This window comes from Bubalus kerabau, chromosome 16 (assembly GCF_029407905.1).
Source record: "Bubalus kerabau isolate K-KA32 ecotype Philippines breed swamp buffalo chromosome 16, PCC_UOA_SB_1v2, whole genome shotgun sequence".
Classification (NCBI taxonomy): domain Eukaryota; kingdom Metazoa; phylum Chordata; class Mammalia; order Artiodactyla; family Bovidae; genus Bubalus; species Bubalus kerabau.
Window position 1 is genome coordinate 46,482,193 of NC_073639.1, and position 21,521 is coordinate 46,503,713.

Consider the following 21,521-nt stretch of genomic DNA (forward strand, 5'->3'; position numbering starts at 1 on the left):
CTGAAATTATATGCTACTGTATGAAATTATGAGAGTCTGTATTTATATGTATACTTTCCTGGCTTGAGTATTCATACTTTTCATCAGATTCTCAAAATTTTCTCAAGCCTGTGGTTTAAAAGGATTTAAAAAGATAGCTCTGGTTATTCTTAGTTCATAACTTTAACATCGTTGAGAATCCTGAAGCCTAGTTTTATTTTTGGAGCAATAACAAGGGAACAGAGGATTATAGGCATTATTTAGCAAAATATGTCAAAGTTTGTTTTTGTCTCAACAACTTCCTATATTGTTAAATTCTGTCCAGACCAGCCCATAGCATGCTCTTCACCATCATGGTGCTACTATATTATCCTACCATCCCATAATGCTCACAAGCAGTTCTGAACATCCCCTATTATAACTCTCCTCTAGCAAATTGTAGTAAAGATGCAAATTGTGAAGAGAATCTCTCAAATTTATCTGTGTTTTAAAGATATGTGTGGTTCTAAAGTCTGACCAAGAGAATGGGGATTCTATTTTTTAAAACAAGTATTTGACTTTGGATTTCAGAAAAGTAAAAAGAGTTTCTTCCCTGAATATGATGCTCTATGAGTGAAATCTTACAGTTGCTTGAAGTTTTATTTTAGAGATCTCAGATGTGGTGACGTAACTCCAAATACGAGTTTAGTATAACTCAGTTCCATGGAAACAGGTTTGCTGGAGTGGCAATCGATTGCTGACATCTCCCCTCATAACATGAGGGATTTTGTTTCTTAAGGCAGAAATCTTCAGAAAACAGCAATAGGCCAGGAGTCTACCCACATATCATACTTTTTACTGAATACATTTCCTTTGTAAGTGTGTTTGCAGCTGAAACTTGTGCTTTTACTTCTGGGCAACCCAGCCAGTCAACACTTATTTATTAAGTCTCTATTATAGGTGAGGATACATTAGTGAAAAACAATGAAAACAAAGCAAAATGAACACCTAAGCAAAATCCATAATCTCTTGACGTTTGTTAATGAAATTACACGCAGATAAGTTAAAAACTGAATAAGCAAGTAAGGGAATATATATATATATATACATGAGACAATATTCCTTGTGAAAGGTATATAGTTTTTACTTTCAGTATTGCTTCATTTTTCCATACTTTTTAACCCTAATGATAAGGTACCTTTCAAATGACCTCTTATCTTCTCTAAATGTATACGGAATTTATCATTTGTTAAGGAGTACCGAATTCTGGAATAATGTTTACACTTAGAAGTAGAGTTAACATCAGGCCTATTATTCCAAGCAATGGAATGGAGTTAGAATCCAGAAAACAGCAATTATTGGTAAAAAATGTCTCCTGCTTCCTTGGTAGTATTAGAAAGACCTCAGAAATAATCCATTAAAGAGAGGTTAAACAGGAAATGTTTAAAGTTAGGATTGTTATTTTGTTGCTGTTTTTATTTTAACCTACATTGAATAAAATACTGTGAAAGTACTAGATATTACTAAGTTGATGAAAACAAAGCATTCATTCTACTTGGTGAACTGAAATAGCTATGGATGCTAACAGGAAAACAGACACTTCAGAATTCTTCATACAGATGTTTGAGGTGAAAAATTTCCTGGAGTCATGTAATGTAGTGGAAGGAGAATAGGATTTAGACTCAAAAGCACTGGATTGAAGGGTAAAGCTGTTTGTCATTACGGTAACCATGAGCTCAGGTTGTCTGGGGACCATCGTGGTTTATATCTGTGGTCTTGACACAATTAATAATACCACCTTATTTCAGTCATAAAAATTTGCTGGTTTGGACAAGAAACTATATGGTCAATTTAAGGTGACAACCAACTCTTTTTACATTAATAAATTTTGCATGATACATTGGCTCTTCTAAGTGATTGTGAGAGCAGAATAAACTTGTGTGTCAGAAAATGATTTGTAATCTGAAAATAATTTATAAGAGCTAGAAAGAGGTGTATAAATATTAGTGTATTCATTTGGACAGAATCACCACAGTGCTTGTGTAAAAAGAGTAGATTTATTTTAGTCAATCGTTCTGGAACAGAACAGATTGAACAGATTACTTAGATTAAACAAATTACTCTTGTTTAAGAAGCTGGGTAGAGACTTCCCCAGGAGGCCCTGTGGTTAAGACTTCTCCTTCCAATGCAGGGGTGCAGGTTTGATGTCTGGTGTGGTAAGCTAAGATCTCAGAAGCCTTGGGGCCAAAAAAAAAAAAAAAAAAACCATAAAGCAAACGCAATGTTGTAACAAATTCGATAAAGACTTAAGTTGTATAATGCCCTAGTTTTCCAAAATGTGTTGTGTTGGTATCAAGGACCAGGACAACAAGGAATAATAAACCTAGACTTTACTTGTGATGAGGATAAGGAATAGATTTCACTTAATTAAAATTCTAACGGATTTACTAAACTGAGAAAAATGGAACCAATTATTGCATAATTTCATCAATATTCAATTCAGTTTTCTTCCAGTTTGCCTCTTTATCATCTTCAAGAGACACTTGCATGTCCTATTAGCTTTGGAAAATGATAATGATTTTATTCTTTTTCAGAAGCTAGTCCCAGTCATTACAGATGTTAATGAATTTGATCTTAAGTGAGCAATTTCTAAAAGAAAAAAAATAGTCACGGGACTCTCCTCCCAACTTCTGTTTTATTCAGGATGATCCATGTGATCTCGATAAACTGGCTGAACCATAGTGTGGTTTTCTTTCTTTCTTTTTTTTTTTTTTTTTTTGCAGGGGGTTGCTGTGCTCAGTCTCTGTTGCTTTGCACAGGTTTTTCTCTAGTTGCTGCGAGTGGGGGCTTCTCTCTAATGTGGTGTGTGGGCTTCTCTTGTTGCTGAGCATGTGCTCTGGGGTGGGAGGGCTTCAGGAGTACTCAAGCTCAGTACTTGTGGCTTGCAGGCTTAGTTTCTCTGAGGCATGTGGGATCTCCCCGGACCAGGGATTGAACCCGTGTCCCCTTCATTGGCAGGTGGATTCTTATCCATTGTGCCACCAGGGAAGCCCTGCACCATAGCTGTTTAGATTTCTTCCTGAGAAGCTGGCACAAGACTTGTGTTCATTTGAAATGAAATAAAACCAAATCGGGTTTTATTAACAGAAAATGAATTTCTCAGAACGTCAAGGTCCCTTCATCAGTAGGAAGAAGAAACTAAATCAGTATAAATCTGTGAAGCCATTAACTAAACATTGTGTGAACCACAGAACCTTGGCAAGCAAGAGCCAACTCACCATTTGCAACTTTTAAAAATAGTTTCTGGGACAAGATATTAGGGGGTAGTTATTACTAATTCACAAGGTTGTTAAAAAAAAAACTAAAGAGATAATATATATGGAAACATTGAGATAGTAATCTGCAATTTTGAGTCACTAGTCAATAAATATTAGTTGAGTAAATGAGCAAGATTTAGGAAGAATGAAGCATCAAGAGAATATATCCTAAAAATAATGCTCTTTCTTTTATTTTTTTCTATGCCAGCCAAGACCCTTTCCCTTATACATTGGTACAGATGGCCATGAATGAGTTCATTTGACTGACTCAGATAACAATGATCACAAGCTTTATGTGTCTTTTAAATCATTAAAATCATTTTTACCTCCAAAATCTGAAACTGAAGATTCTGAACCCCCTACAGTAGGATTTGAGGTCACCACAAGACTCAATTTTACTATCTCCATCTACTGGCAGGGAGGAACTATACCCAAGCATCTGGACTGGCATAGAAAAGAGGAGAAAGAACATTTAAAAGGTAAGCAAAATGTATATTTTTATTTACTTTACATTTTTAAACTTTACTTATACATTCTTGACATAATCTCACATGATTAAGGTTTATACAATGAACCATATTAGAGAAGAGACTCCTTTTAGGTGGGATCATATTCTTACCTGATTTTATGACCTGAGCAACTACAGACTTCACTGTCTTCTTTTCACAGTGGGAGTTTTTCTGTTCTTGTAATTCTACATTTCTATCCAATTGTGCCAATGCTCAGTACTGTTTCCATATTCCTAATAATCTGCAAACTGCAGCAGGGTTACAGAACTGTTCTCATTTTTGCATTCTTTGATGTGTTAAAAGTAATTTCCCCTGCACATTATTTTGACGTTATGGTGTAGAGAGAGTGGCAGAATTTTTCTCAAACTGTAATTGATTATTTTTAGACTTTTTTTCCCCATACTTCTTTGATACTAATTTTATTTGGCAGAAAGTGCTATATAAAAGGTTCCTGTTAATCAGTTAAAGTCTTCATACATATTTATATCAGTTTTTTTATTTTTTTTTATTTTGCTTTCCTATCATGAATCTTCGGCTTTGGTTGGTTTTTAACAGGATTACAACACTGCAATCACATTTTGAATTATGATAACTTCTTTAAATGTTTTGATGGTCTCTGTGCTTGTGCAGGAATTTAAATCGCATGCTTTAAATGATTAGGTGTTATTAAAGCTTTTATTATACATATCTTTCTTTAAAAAGCCTGATCTCAACTAGAAAATAAGAGTAATAGCCACATGTCAAGATAATTAGTATTACTACACTTTCTGTAATTAAATTAAGTACATTTTGTACTTTTTTCTCCTGTTAGGCTTGTCCTGCCTCTCCCCACCCCCAGGCAAGTGTTTCCCTGTCTTTTTTCCATTTCTTTGGATGGTGTTCCAATTCTTTCAGAAGAGGGACCGGTGGATTTATAGGGGACATGGGTGGAAAGTTTTCAACATCAAAATCAGATTTTATGGGCAAGAATTTTCAAGGAACTGCTGTGTTCAGACAGGTCTGTTCATTCTCTGGGAGGTCACGGATGCAGCTGGTCCATTTGCTGACTGGGGATTACAGTCGGGTAAACAGTGCAAACGCCGTACAGGATTCTTAAATCTCCTTCTGGCATCTGACAGCGTCCAATCTGAGAGATGTATCCTCAGAGTCCTCCCTGAGATCAGAATGTAGGGGAGTAGGTATTTTTGGATAACGTCAAAGGAAGCAGTAATAAGGAGTGTTGGAGAATCATCCATGAAATGAATGAAATGAAACTTCTGGTGGACTCTGTAAGGTTTCAGTTCAGTCCCTGCTTTGAATTTGTGTCCAAAATTCAAAATATGTATTTTCTTGACTCTGTCCCATCCCGGTGTTTCAGCTCCTCTTTTTAGACCACTTTTCTCTGGATCTTTGGTTTGATTTTAAAACTATTATCATAAAACTGGCTGTTGCTGGAGAATTCAGCTAATGGTTCTGTGGTTATAGTTAAGCCAATTATTCAACATCTCTTTATTTACTCTCTTAGAGTAGACTAACTAGATGATAACATAATATAACCTGAAAATGAAATAGCTAAGCATGGTTAAATATTTCATGCTGCTGCTGCTAAGTCGCTTCAGTCGTGTGACCCCATAGACGGCAGCCCACCAGGCCCCCCCGTCCCTGGGATTCTCCAGGCAAGAATATTGGAGTGGGTTGCCATTTCCTTCTCCAATGCATGAAAGTGAAAAGTGAAAGTGAAGTTGCTCAGTTGTGCCTGACTCTTCGCGACCCCATGGACTGCAGCCTACTAGGCTCCTCCATCCATGGGATTTTCCAGGCAAGAGTACTGGAATGGGTTACCATTGCCTTCTCCAAGGTACCTCATGATCATTATTAAAAATGCCATTGAGGAATAGAATTTAAGTAATCTATATACCCATAGATGTTATGTGTTTTATTTTTATTTTATGACTTCCACTTTTTTTAAAAGCCCCACAGTTATATTTTATGCACATTTTAACATCACTTTAAGATTGAGGACAGTTGTTGAGGGTAGGGGGTGGGGTGGGAGGTAATGTTTTCCAGCCAAGCAGAAAGATTAGAATATCCTTGAGTGTAAGTTTGTTTAAATATAGCCTCTGAAGTGCAGTCATGTCCAGTGTGATTACTCTTCATTTATTGCTGCTAGTTTGATGTGGAATTCCTACTGAAGCCAAATATCCTCCTACAGATGTAACTTCTAAATCTCAAATATTGCTATGGAAATGCAAATCTTTTGTCACTTATTGACAGTGTTTAGTTAATAATATTAAAAACATAAAGTGGGAGGACATGATTTGTATAGAAGCAACCAAATTTACTATTTTTCCTACTGTCTTTGAATGTTATTTATAGGAACCTCATAGGCTTATTACATATAAATTATATACATTCATCTTTGAATATGAAATGCTAAATATAAGTAGGAAACAGTAAAGTCTCATTTTTCAGTGTTGATGATTGCTTGATATGTTAAGACAGAAATAAATTCCTCTTTTATTGTTTTTTAGAAATCATTTATTTCCCCTAATGCAGAGTTTAATGTAAGAGAGAATTTTAAACATATTTTAGATTTAAACATATTTTAGATATTCACTAAATTCATAAACAAATGGCCTTATTTGCATTTTTAAATGAGTTTGTATTGATTACATTTTCATTATTATTGTCCTTGATACATTTTAAACATCTACCCATCAAAATGTCACTACTGTATCTAGACGTTGTGTGCTCCCAAAGAAATAGATCACTGCTTTCAACATTTGAAATTGCTCATCAATTCCATCTGAATGTTGTAAATTATGTGTCCAGTGCACATACAATATACTGACAGATGCTGAGTCTCCAAACAGATGAAGTTCTTTAATATATTTTTTTCTTAACTAAGCATAGTTGATTGTTCTGAGGTTAAATAATATGAATTTGTATTTAATAATTTAGCTGGTTTGGGGGATAATATTTCAAATAAATGCCTTTCAATGCTTAAAATATTTCAGAGTTCCTACCACTTAATGTAAATTCTCTAATACTGAATAATAGTTTTAATTCAATAAGAGAGTTGATTAAATATTGAAAAATGAAATCAGTAGTGAATCTTTAAAATGAATGTTTCTTTTTTAAAGTAAATTATTCTTTATGTATCTCTGTTCTATATTCTGGTTTTAGCCTCCTTGTGGTATGTATAATTCTGTACACTTTAACTCATAAAATATAATATCATCGCCTAAACATGTTTTGCTGTAGTACTGTGTGTGTATAAAATTATAATCATTACTAATTGGAGTTCAGTAAAGCATTTAAGGAGAATTCTGTGTTTCTATTGTTCTCCAGTCTCTAAGTACTGTCCAACTCTTTGCAACGCCATGGACTACAGCATGCCAGGCTACCCTGTCCTTCACAATCTCCTGGAGTTCGCACAAACTCATGTCCAATGAGTCAGTGATGCCATCCAACCATCTCATCCTCTGTCTCCCCCTTCTCCTCCTGCCCTCAATCTCTTCCAGCATCAGGGTCTTTTCCAATGATTTGGCTCTTCACATCAGGTGGTCAAAGTATTGGAACTTCAGCTTCAGTATCAGTCCTTTTGATAAATATTTAGGGATAATTTTGTTTAGGATTGCATGGTTTGATTTCCTTGCTATCCAAGGGAATCTCAAGAGTCTTCTCCAGCACCACAATTCAAAAACTTTAGTTCTTCAGTGCTCAGCCTTCTTTATGGTTCAGCTCTCACATCCATACATAACTACTGGAAAGACTATAGCTTTGACTATACAGGACTTTGTTGGCAAAGTGATGTCTCTGCTTTTTAATTCCCTGTCTAGATTTGTCATAGCTTTTCTTCTAAGCAGCAAGCACCTTTTAATTTCGTGGCTGCAGTCACTGTCCGAAGTGCTTTTGGAACCCAAGAAAATAAAATTTGTCACTATTTCCATATTTTCCCCAACTGTTTGCCATGAAGTGATGGGGCCAGGTGCCATGATCCTGGTTTCTTGAAAGTTGAGTTTTAAGCCATCTTTTTCACTCTCCTCTTTCACCTTCATGAAGAAGCTGTTTAGTGTTTCTTTGCTTTCTGCCATTAGAGTGGTATCATCTGCATATCTGGGATTTTTGATATTTCTCCTGGCAATCTTAATTACAGCTTATGATTCATCCAGCCTGATGTTTCGCACAATGTACTTGGCCTATAGGTTAAATAAATAGGGTGACAATATACAGCCTGGCCCTACAACTTTCCCAGTTTCTACCTAGACCATTGTTCCATATCTGTTTCTGTTACTTCTTGACATGTGGACAGGTTTCTCAGGAGAAAGGTAAGGTGGTCTGGTAGTCCCATCTCTTTAAGAATTTTCCAAGTTGTGATCCACATATTCAAAGGCTTTGGTGTAGTCAGTAAAGCAGAAGTAGAGGTTTTTCTGGAATTCCCTTGTTTTTTCTATGATCCAGCAGATGTTGCAATTTGATCTCTGGTTCTTCTGCCTTTCTAAATCCAACTTGTACATCTGCAAGTTCTCAGTTCACCTACTGCTGAAGCCTATCTTGAAGGATTTTCACCATTAACTTGCTAGCATGTAAAATGAGTGCAGTTGTACGGTAGTCTGAACATTCTTTGACATTGCCTTTCTTTCAGATTGGAATGAAAACGCCTTTTCCAGTCCTGTGGCCACTGCTGAGTTTTTCAAATTTGTTGACATATTGAGTGCAACACTTTTACAGCATTGTTTTCTAGGGTTTGAAATAGCTCAGCTGGAATTCCATCACCTCCTCTAGCTTTATTCGTAGTATTGCTTCCTAAAGCCCACTTGACTTCATACGCCAGGATGTTTGGCTCTAGATGAGTGACAACACCATTGTGGTTATCCAGGTCATTTAGAACTTTTTTGTGTAGTTCTTCTGTATATTCTTGCCACCCCTTCTTAATGTCTTGTGCTTGTATTAGGTCCTTGCTGTTTCTGTCATTTATTGTGCCTATCTTTGCATGAAATTTTCGCTTGTTACCACCAATTTTCTTGAAGAAATCTCTAGTCTTTACTTTTCTACTGTTTTCTTCTATTTCTTTGCATTGTTCACTTAGGAAGGTTTCTTATCTCCCCTTGCTATTCTCTGGGACTCTGCATTCAGTTTGGCATCTTTCCCATTCTCCTTTGCCTTTCACTTCTCTTCTTTCTCAGGTATTTGTAAGACCTCCTCCAGCAACCACTTTGCCTTCTTGAATTTCTATTTCTTGATGATACTTTTGGTTACCACCTCCTGTACAATGTTATAAACCTCCATCCATAGTTCTTCAGGTACCTTGTCTATCATATCTAATCCCTCGATCTCTTTGTCACCTCCATTGTATAATCGTAAAAAATTTGATTTAGGTATATCTGAATGAGCTTATGATTTCCCCTTCTTTCTTCAATTTAAGCCTGAATTTTGCATTAAGGGGCTTATGATTGTAGCCACAGTTGGGTCCAGGTCTTGTCTTTGCTGACTGTATCCAACTTCTCCATATTCAGCTTCAGAGAATGTAATCAATTTGATTTCAGTTTTGACCATCTGGTGATGTCCATATGTAGTGTCATCTCTTGTATTGTTGGGAAAAAGGGTATTTGCTGTGACCAGTGTATTCTCTTCACAAAACTCGGTTAGACTTTGCCCTGCTTCATTTTGTACTCCAGGGCCAAACTTGCCTGTTATTCCAGGTATCTCTTGACTTTATACATTTGTATTCCAATCCCCTGTGATGAAAAGGCCATGTGTTTTTTTGTTTGTTGGTTGGTTTTTGGTATTGTTATGGAAGATCTTTCGCTGGTGGCTCCAGTGGTAAAGAATCTGCTTGCGATGTGGGAGACCTGGGTTCCATCCCTGGGGTGGGAAGATCCTCAGGAGGAGGGCATGGCAACCCATTTCAGTATTCTTGCCTGGAGAAACCCCATGGACAGAGGAGCCTGGCAGGCTACAGTCCATGAGGTTGCAAAGAGTTGGACATGACTGAGAGGCTGTACAAGCACATATTAGGTCTTGTAGGTCTTCACAGAACCTTTCAGCTTCTTCGGCATCACTGGATGGGGCATAGGTTTGGATTACTGTGGTTTTGAGTGGTTTACCTTGGAAATGTTCTTGAGATTGCACCCAAGTACTGCATTTTGGACTCTTTTGTTGACTATGAGGGCTACTCTATTTCTTCTCAGGGATTCTTGCCCATGTAGTAGATATAATAGGCATCTGAATTAAATTCACCCATTCCTGTCCATTTTAGTTTATTGATTCCTAAAATGTTGGTATTCACTCTTGCCATCTCCTGTGTTTCTGTACTAGGCAGTTTATTCCACATCATTGTAGGTAAGAAGATCATTGAAAGTTTGTCTTTATTGAAAATGTTATACCCCCAAACCAAAATAGATTATTTTTACCATTACCTTGAGGTTAAAATACCATGTTGTCAAATCACTGCCATTTGTTTCCCATGCCTCAATACCAGAAGAATTTTATAGATCTTACTTGTGATGTAACATCAATTCAGATATTTCAGCAATGAAAAAGGAACACCAGCAATAGCCACACCAGGATAAATGGCCTGAAACTGCCACTCCAGGCAGACCCAAACATGTTTGCTATGTAACAATTTTGGTTGCTTGTATAAAAACCTTAACTCTAACTGGCTTAAATGGTGTAAGTAATTTGATTAATCATGTTTCAAGAAGCCTAGAAATGGGCTGAATTTATTGTGTGGCTTGAGCTGGGATCTGGCCCCGTTTTGCTGTCGTACTGTGTGTCTGTCTACTTCTGTGCATCAACTTTTCCATCAGACTGACTTCTAAAATGACACCTTATTGACTACAGCAGTTCTAGACCTTACTTCTGTGCCCAGCTTGGTCTAGTCCTCTACTGTTGAGGGAAAAAAAAAAAGAAAGAAAAAAAGCCACTGGATTTACTCTGATTGTCCCATTAGAGCTAATCCATGGAACAAGGGAAATTGGCGTATGTTGATTTTCCAGGTGTACTTCTGGGTAGAGTCCGTCAGGACTGCTTCACCGTGGTGGTGTTGGGGGGTTCTGGGAAGATGTTCACTTGTAAACTGTTCATCATTGCACATGGAAGGTTTGCTCTGAACTTCTGAACTGGGTCCCCATTTCATACCATTGCTCATAGTTAGGTAGGATGGTAATGGCTGAATTCATTTACTTATTTTTAGATACAAAATAACTCAAACCCTTATATGCACTGCTATGTATAAAATAGATAATAAGAACCTACTGTATAGTACAGGTGACTCTACCCAGTGCTCTGTGGTGACCTGAATGGGAAAGAAATACAAAAAAGAGGGGATTTATGTATACAGGTAGCTGGTTCACTTTGTTGTACAGCAGAAAGTAACACAACATTGTAAAGCAACTATATTCCAATAAAAATTAATTTTAAAAAGATAGTGTCAGGTCAAATAAACTGCATAATTTCAACAAAGTTATAATTTTTTCCATCTTCTGCAGTCAACCTGAATTGCCAATTCAGGCAATTGGGAATTTGCATTCACTCTTGAGAAATTACTGCTTGCTTCATTAGTTTGGTCTTTGTGAAATTGGATTCCTCGTATATACTGACCAATTTTGCATTATCTTTCATAGCAATCTCCTGTTCACTAATATCAGAAAAACTGGACAGTTGATAAAAAATTTTCTTTCTCGCTGTTTGAATTAGATAGAATATGATGGACAAGACATCTGTTTTACATACATACTAATTTATAATTATCAAGGTGGTTAGTTTATACAAGTATCATTTCATTTGAACTTTAAAACAGCCTCTGATTATTGCTAGTTTATAAAAATTAAAACCTGATATGAAGTATCTTGCCTAAAATAACAGATTTTTACCATCAAGTGATTCATAGTTCCGAGTTAAGATAAAATAATAATACATGTGGTATTCTCAGTGTGGTGAAATTATAGAAGATGCTTTATTTAAAAATGAGTATATTAAGACAATGGAAAATCTCACTAATGAGTAATATAAAACGTGTCACCAGGAGCTGAAGTATATGTGTATGTAATAATAGATGAACTTTGAGTAAAATATGAATTAAGGGACTTGAGGAATATACATTGTAAAAGTTTATTATGTTTACATGTATAGCCTCTGGAAACTTAGGAGTGATGGATGAAATATTGAAATATTGAATTTTTTTGCCATGAGCTAGGAAATAATTTTTCTTTATGTTAGCAATATGTACCATGTGGTGCCATGTGCTGGGGAAAAAGCTAGATACTGGTTACAGACTTCAGAATCAGTTCTGTCTAGGTTTTTCTGTCTCACTGGAAGCTCAGAGTAGAGCAGGAAAGAAAGAAAGGTCAGCCCACAGAGGATGATTAAAATATGCTGCCTTACATAGAGAACAGACTTATGGTATTGCCCAAGGGGAGGAGGTGGGGGAGGGATGGATTGGGAGTTTGGGATTAGCAGATGTAACTATTATATATAGAGAATGGATAAACATCAAGGTCCTACTGCATAGCACAGGGCACTATATTCAGTGTCCTGAGGCAAACTGCAATGGAAAATAATATATTAAAAAAAATTGTCTGTGTGCATGGGTGTATAACTGAATCACTTTGCTGTACAACTGAAATTGACACGACAATGTAAAGCAACTACACTGGGATAAACAACTTTTATAAGATGCACCCCTAAAGGAATGTACAAAGGGAATTCAGGATTACATTGTATCTGAAGTGGGATTTGATAATTGAATATATGCTTACTAGAATTTCTAGTTGAGGAGTGATATTAAATTACAGTTTTATAAATTGTCACATTAAGAGTACAAAGTTTCACCGTGTTCTGACATCTCAAGCCCTTGGTGCAGTGCATGAAGCAAAATAGGTTCTCAGTATATGATTTTTGACTATTCATTCCCTTGAGGAATAAATGATTATCTTCTGGAATGGATTCAAGAACCACAATTGTATGTATTTTAAATAATTGCATTTGTTTTTATGGCTTACTTAATATAGCAATCTCTTATTTTTTCCTAGTGCACATTTATTCTCATACATAATTCATGAATAGTTTGAGGTATTGTTGTTCAGTCACTAAGTCTTGTCTGACTCTTTGTGACCCCATGGACTGTGTATGCCAGGCTCCTCTGTCCTTCAGGATCTCCTGGAGTCAGCTCAAACTTATGTCCATTGAGTCAGTCACACCACCCAACCATCTCATCCTCTGTTGCCCTCTTCTCCTGCCCTCAGTCTTTCCCAGCTTTAGGATCTTTTACAATGAGTTGGTTTTTCGCATCAGGTGGCCAAAATATCGGAGCTTCAGCTTCAATATCAGTCCTTCTAATGAATATTCAGGGTTGATTTCCTTTATGAGTGACTGATTTGATCTCCTTTCCATCCAAGAGACTCTCAAGAGTCCTCCAGTGACACAATTCTGAAGCATCAACTTTCCAGCTCTCAGCTTGCTTTATAATCCATCTCTCACATCCATACATGAACTGGAAAAACCATAGCCTTGACTAGACGTACCTTTGTTTAGAAAGTAATGTCTCTGCTTTTTAATATACTGTCTAGGTTGCTCAGAACTTTACTACCAAAGAGTAAGCATTTTTTAATTTCATGGCTTTAGTCACCATCTGCAGTGATTTTGGAGCCCAAGAAAATAAAGTCTGACACTGTTTCCATTGTTTCCCCATTTACTTGCCATGAAGTGATGGGACCACATACCATGATCTTAGTTTTCTGAATCTTGAACTTTAAGCCAACTTTTCACTCTCCTCTTTTACTTTCATCAAGAGGCTCTTTAGTTCTTCTTCACTTTCTGCCATCAGGGTGGTGTCATCTGCATACCTGAGGTTATTGATGTTTCTCCTGTCAATCTTGATTCCAGCTAGTGCTTCATCCATCTCAGCATTTCGCATGATGTACTCCTCATAGAAGTTAAACAAGCAGCTTAACAATATACAGCCTTGACGTACTCCTTTCCCAGTTTTGAACCAGTCCATTTTTCATGTCTAGTTCTAAATGTTGTTTGTTGACCTACATACAGATTTCTCAGGAGGCAGGTAAGGTGGTCTAATATTCCCATCTCTTTAAGAATTGCTCACAGTTTGTTGTGATCCACACGGTCAAAGGCTTTAGTGTAGTCAATGAAAAAGATGCTTTTCTGGAATTCCCTTGCTTTTTCTATGATCCAGCAGATGTTGGCAATTTGATTTATGGTTCCTCTAATTTTTCTATATCCAGCTTGTACATCTGGAATTTCTCAGTTCACCTACCAGTGAGGCTTAGCTTGAAGGATTTGAGCATTAACTTGCTAACTTATAAACTAAGAGTGTTTGTATGGCGGTTTGAACTTTCTCTTGCATTGTCTTTCTTTGGGATTGAAATGAAAACTGACCTTCCCCAGTCCTGTAGCCACTGCTGAATTTTCCAAATTTGCTGCCATATTGAGTACAGCATTCTGACAGCATTATCTTTTAGGATTTGAAATAGCTCAGCTGGAATTCCATCACATCCTTTAGCTTTGTTTGTCATAATGCCGTGACTTCCTCCAGGGCATCTTCCCAACCCAGAGCTCCAACCCAGGTCTCCCGCATTGCAGGCAGGTTGTTTACCATCTGAGCCGCGAGGGAAGCCCAAGAATACCGGAGTGGATAACCTATCCCTTCTCCAGGGGGTTCTTTCCAACCCTGGAATCGAACCAGGGTCTCCTAATTATAAGCAGATGAGCTACAAGGGAAGCCCATAATGCTTTTTAAGACCCACTTGACTTTGCATTTCAGAGTGTCTGGCTCTAGGTGAGTGATCACACCATTTTGGTTATCTGGATCATTACGATCTTTTTTGTATAGTTCTTGTGTGTATTCTTGTCACCTCTTCTTAACCTCTTCTGCTTCTGTTAGGTCCTTGCCGTTTTTGGCCTTTGTTGTGCTCATCTTTGCCTGAAATAGTCCCTTAGTATCTCCAGTTTTCTTGAAGAGATCTCTATTCTCTCCCATTCTGTGAATTTTTCCTCGATATTTTTGCATTGTCCACTTAAGAAGGCTTTCTTATCTCTCCTTGCTCTCTCTCTGGAACTCTGCATCCAGTTGTGTGTGTCTTTCCCTATCTCCTGTGCCTTTCGGTTCTCTTCTTTGCTCAAAGATTAAAGCCTTCTTTTCTTAGTACAGCCTCCGAATACGACCACTTTGACTTCTTGCATTTCTTTTTCTTTGTGATGGTTTTAGTCACCACCTCCTATACAAGTTATGAACTTCCATCCATCGTTCTTCATGCACTCTATCTACTGGATCTCATCCCTTGAATCTGTCACCTCCACTGTATAATCATGATGGATTTGATTTAGGTCATAACTGAATAGTCTAGTGGTTTTCCCTACTTTCTTTGATTTAAGCCTGAGTTCTGCAAAAAGGAACTGATGATCTGAACCAAAATCAGCTCCAGATCTTGTTTTTGATGACTGTATAGAACTTCTCCATCTTCAGCTGAAAAGAATATAGTCAGTCTGATTTTGGTGTTTACCACCTGGTGATGTCCACATGCAGAGTCATCTCTAGTGCTGTTGAAAGCTGGTCTTGGCTATGAACAATGTGTTCTTTTGGCCAAACTCTGTTAGCTTTTGCCATGTTTCATTTTGTACTACAACACCAAACTTTCTTGTTACCCCTGGTATCTCTTGACTTATTTTTGCATTCCAATCTGCTATGATGAAATTTTTTCCTAGTCAGCATTAGTTCTTGTATGTAATTCATGAATAGTTTGAGGTGGACTGCACTTTCTGATTGTGGTTCTTTTATTTGCTATTGTTTGATAGTATGTAAATGGTAGATTGAGTCATGACAAAATAAAAACACGAGTCCTATTTTTCTGTCTAGCATATTACTGTACTTTTATGCTAATAATCAGAATTTAGAATATTAAGCATGAAAAACTCCTATATAGTTTGTAATTTATATAGAGAGATTTATTTGCACTGTGGAGTTCAGGTATACCATCTCTCTACAGAATCAAGAAAGATTAATTGAGATAACTCTGGATTTTCCAGGCAAAAAGGTGCCATTTATGGAGCCAGTGAAACAAGCCATATACACGTATGTATATACATAAACATATATATATATATATATCAGAGAAGGCAATGGCACGCTACTCCAGTACTTTTGCCTGGAAAATCCCATGGATGGAGGAGTCTGCTAGGCTGCAGTCCATGGGGTCGCTAAGAGTCGGATACGACTGAGCGACTTCGCTTTCACTTTTCACTTTCATGCATTGGAGAAGGAAATGGCAACCCACTCCAGTGTTCTTGCCTGAAGAATCCCAGGGATGGGGGAGCCTGGTAGCTGCCGTCCTTGGGGTCACACAGAGTCGGACACGACTGAAGTGACTTAGCATAGCATAGCATGTATATATGTGTCATATGATTTTAACTAACTTTTGTTAAAAGTAAAATTTGTTAATTAAGGCTTAAATAGATTGAAAATGGAAACAGGCTTATGAAAACTAGCAAGATTAAAATAAAGGTTTATTACAATTTAAAAAAAAAAACTAGTGAATAGAGCAAAGCACAAATAAGACACTGACTGTGTTTATGTATCAGGGAAAGATTTGGAAATAGATGCAAGTATTACAGAAATGCCTTTTCTGACCTAGTTTGAAAATAACATATTTAGAAATAAACACATCAAAAATCATATAAGACACCTATGAAATCTAGCACTTTACAAGGACACTTTCCTATACAGTCTTGCCTATGTTAACAGGATCCCGAATTCTGCCGAACTTTAAACCAAGATTGAAGACCCTTCTGTTTACCTCCTGAATCCTCCAGGACTTTTCTGCTACAGTCGACTTAAAATATTAGCGTGGAGAAGGACATGGATGGTCTCTCTTTCTTTATGGATCATATCTTGTCCACAAACTTCTTTTTTGATGTTATTTTTTTAAATAATACAACTTTTTCAAGTATTACATTTTTATTGCTTTCCATGATTTTCTTATTCCCATCTGCTTTCATTCATAATGAATATACCTTTAAAGGAAGGAATTATGTGCCAATATGCCAAGTAGTATAAAACTACTTTGATTTTAATGTTAACTTATTTAATTTAACGTTTAATGTTAATATACAAATGTGTAATTATTTTTTTAATTAATTTATTTAATTTTGGCTGCGTGGGGTCTTGGTTGCTGTGCTGGCTTTCCCTAGTTGCAGTGAGCAGGGGCTACTCTCTAGCTGAGGTGTGCAGGCTTCTCACTGTTGTGACTTCTTTTGTTGCAAAGCATGGGCTCTAGGCAGCAGGTCGGTAGCTGCGGCACACAGGCTTAGTCTCCCTGTGGCATGTGGAATCTTCCTGCACCAGGGATCCAACCCATGTCCCACACCTTGGCAGATGGATTCTAAACCACTAAACCACAAGGGAAATCCCTGTAATGATTCTTTATAACTGAATTGATGACCAAGCTGTATGGTTTGCGGGATATCAGTTCCCCAACCAGGGACTGAACCTGGGCTCATGATACTGAAGGTGCCGAGTCCTAACCACTGAACTGCCAGGAAGTTCTCTTTGTAACTGTATTATATGTGAACATATGTAGTCAACAGTTTTACAGTAGTTACATGATTAATCTCCTTTCTTGTCCTTTTTTAATTTTTATTTCATGTTAGTTTTCAGTACTGCTACCTCAAGGTAGATTGGGCAGGATAGGAAAAGGTGTTAATTTTAAATTTTAAAATTTACTGTCTGTAAGTTTTTTCATGCAAATCCTATCTGGATAAACAAGCCTTATTCTTATTTAGGATGCATTGAAGTAGAGTGTTGCAAATACTTTTATGATTTGCCACCAAACATTTGTTTCATTTCTTTGGTACTTTCTTTGAATATCCTGCTTATTGTTTAGGAAAAGCAAATGTTCAGTAAAGTAGTCACAAAATATGTACTTGTCTCAACCCTGATATCCTAGTTAAGTTCTATGTTTGGAAAGATCATTTTTAAACAACAGAACTACGAATGCAGTCTTATTTTGGTAGATCCTAAATGTTGTTTCTTTTTTTTTTTCTTGTTGATTATAGGCCTACTTGTTTGAGATTTACATAAACTGTTGACAGTCATGTGCAAATCATATGTATTTGGTGGCAAACCTCACTGCATTCCAAGATGATTTGGAGGGAGCAGCAATTTAACTTAAAAGGAAATTTACAATTCTTTTACCACAAATAAGGTCTAGATTTTCAGCCTTTAAATTATGCGTAATTATAGTTTAATGAAATTGTGAACTATAAAGGAAAAAAGATGTAAACATAATTTAAGTATATACATTTTAGTTATGGGCTTTTTTGACTGCAGATATAAAAATAGAATTCAGATCTTTTAAATCCATAGTTTTCTAGATTGCATATGAAAGCATAAACACAGCTATATTTGTAAAGAGTATCTCAGATGACATAAAGCACTTTTTTTGAGACAGAATGGGGCAAATAATAAATTTTAATAAATCTGATTGGAAAAAAATTAATTCATTAAAAAAAATATTAGTTGCCAAAATGAGAAGGCCTCTTAATATAAACTACTCTAATCCACCTCCACAGTATGTATGTTATTATATTAAAATTTCAGAGAGTGGGGAAATATCTCTTCTAAGAGAAATCTTTGAAAAAGAGGATATATTAACTTAATAGCAAACTGACATTGATTTATTAAAAAATTTGTCAGTATAGAGAATTCAGCCAACTTGATAGATCCTTCTGTGACTCCTAGCGACCCCATGGACTGCTGCCTACCAGGCTCCTCCATCCATGGGATTTTCCAGGCAAGAGTAGTGGAGTGGGGTGCCATTGCCTTCTCCCTGACAATAATTACTGGAGCTAAATTATGTGCATAGGAGAGGTATTGATTATTTCATATATATTAATATAACCAATGGCCAATCCAAGCATTATCCCCACCAATAAGACAGAACATGTTTCTGCACAAATTATAAGTGTAATTATAAGTAATAATTAACTTTTCCAATTTAAAAATTTCATGGAACTTAAAGGCCTATTTACATAATATGATGATATTCCCCATCACATGCACTGTATATATTCGAAGGAAATCATATTTGTCTTTATCTTGTCTTAGACAATATAAAATCAGCTTTAGCAGAAGCATTGTTGAAACAGCTGGGTTTAAAAGAATGAAAAAGCTGCTTTACGAACCATAACTACAACTTGTTACTATTATGTGAGGTATTTTAACAAGAAAACAGGTATTCTTTAATCCTAACCATATTCTCACTAATAAATAATCCTTAACATTGTCTTTTGAATTCTGGAAGTTTCTTAGAGTGTATTATTTAGTTGCATTTTATCAGTTGAAATACGTATTTTGAGTTACATAACTACTAAATGACAAGTTGCCACAATTACTGTAATTGCCATTGAGAAACAGGGACAAAGAGACATACTTCCAACCAAAATAGCTTTGTGCACAGTAGAAGATGTGTTAGTCATCTACTGTTATGTAAGAAATCCCTAGAAACCTGCAATTTTTGCAAAACTTCCCTGGTTTGCTTTCAGGTGTGAAGCTCAGAAATTCAGTCCTGGGAGACTGGGCTTTTTCTCTGAGTTTTTACAAGACGAAAACCAAGGCATCAGACAGACCCGATTTCCTTTCTGGAGACTGGTAGAGACACTGCCTTGGATTCATCCAGGTCTACTGAGGCTTTAGGATGGAGCCCCCTCTTACTCAGTACCCCTCAGCTGCCTACATCCTGAGCATGCAACCTTCTCCCTTTCCAAGGCTGGCAGCACAGAACTCCCTCTACAGTCTCTTTCATACTTTGAATTTCTTAAGATCAGGAAGCGCCCAGCTTCTGTTCAGGGCTTTTCCTATTTAGGTTCAGCTCCCCCTATAATCTAATTTATGATCAATTCAGAGTTAACTGATCTGATCTTGGGAGTAATGCTCCATCCTTTTCACAGTTTCTCGTTGAAATCAAGGCAGGGGTTCATGCACACATGAGAGACACAGGGTGGCGGGGGATCACCTTAGTGTCTGCCTTCCAGAGCGAGAAGCGAGGTCATTAGTGTGAAATCATGGGCAGAATGAATGAAGTTTAAATACTGAAGAGGCAGTTGGGCACTAGAAGTCCATTCCATTGGTTAAAAGGGAATTAAGATTAGTAGATACACAAAACTGTGTTTAAAGAGATAAACAGCAAGCACCTGCACTATGACCTAAAAGGCCTTAGACAAATCTGTATTGCAAAGTTTGATGAAACATATCTAAAAGGAGTCAATAAAATGAGGAACTTTTCATATTTCCACAAGCAACTATATGTATGTTGAGCCTGGAAATTTGGAGAAGGACAAATAAAGGGAAAATGGTGCTTATAAAGTAATGATATTCTTCTCTCTGTATAATACCACAAATACAAAATTCAGTCTTATGAAGCATATCTCTTAGTCATGACAGCAGTTAAGGTATTGGTATAGTTTAAAATTACTGTTCTGGCATTATGAGTGTATCAAAGTTGAACAAAAAAGTGTCAGGTATTATGCCGTGCACATTACTTTGTGTTCATGGTCCAGTTCAAGCCTTTTAAATTGTTTTAGAAATTGAATTAAAGATCGTTTTAAAGGTTTTTGTGATTTTTTTTTTTTTGCTTTGTTTTGTTTTTACTAGGATTTAGCAAACTTAATGGATTGGATCTTCATGACCTGAAAGGGCACAAATATCTTACTTCTTAGATTTTGTTTTTGTAGATAAATAGCTGCTCATTTCCCAAATATCGTCATGTGTTTCCCCTCAATATCAACTCTTAAATGGGTGGACATAAGAACAATTTTGTCTCTATGCACTTGTATACAAAATAGATAACCAACAAGGACCTATTATATAGCAGAGGTAACTGTATTCAATATTTTAAAATAAAAAAGTATCTGAAAATGTGTATATACATACATATATAGCAGAATCACTTTGTTATACACCTGAAACTTTGTAAATCAACTATTTCAATTAAAAAAAAAGAACACTTTTTTCTTAACAATACTGATTTTCCTTACCCCTCTTGTCTCCCCAACAATCTAATCAGAAGTAAGAGATATTATTAACAATGTATTTTGGCGTTTCACCATGTAAAATGTTGCCATGCCTAATAAACTTGGAAACTATTTTATACTGTATTTGCCTCTTAGATATTTAAAATTTAGGTTAGCCTTTTAAAGTCACTGTGAAGCCTTGCAACATTTCTTATAATTTCTTATCTTTGTAAACTGCTGATAATTCCCATACAAGATATTGACATGACTGCTTTGACCTCATTTCTTTTTTCAAGGTCATTTAAGGGTTGAGATCATTTAGTAATTACAGTTCATGGGAAACTTTGGACTTGTATCAGATACCTTTTTTCCTAAAGTTATTTTGAAACCCATAATTTTTGACATCTATTCTAAGTGTGTGTCTTTGCTTCTGGTTTTACTTTTAGGTGTACAAGATCCCCAGCATGAGAGAATTATTACTGTGTCTACTAATGGAAGTATTCACAGCCCAAGGTTTCCTCATACTTATCCAAGAAATATGGACTTGGTATGGAGATTAGTAGCAGTAGAAGAAAATGTGTGGATACAGCTCACATTTGATGAGAGATTTGGGCTTGAAGACCCAGAAGATGACATATGCAAGTAAGTTATCGTACTTGAAATTCCAACAAAGCAATAACTGTTACAGTCTTTCAAGATGCTTCCTTCTGAGGGTGTGATTTTTAAATGCCAT

The 21,521-nt window shown here is 36.4% G+C and overlaps 1 protein-coding gene across 2 annotated transcripts in view; it reads left to right on the top strand.

The window, feature by feature from the left end:
• Positions 1–21,521, top strand: part of PDGFC (platelet derived growth factor C) — a 260,208-nt gene that overhangs the window by 127,827 nt on the left and 110,860 nt on the right. For both annotated transcript variants that reach the window (XM_055549534.1, XM_055549535.1), the window contains exon 2: positions 21,235–21,430. In XM_055549534.1, the coding sequence (XP_055405509.1) occupies positions 21,235–21,430 (196 nt within the window). The remainder of the gene's footprint in view (positions 1–21,234; positions 21,431–21,521) is intronic.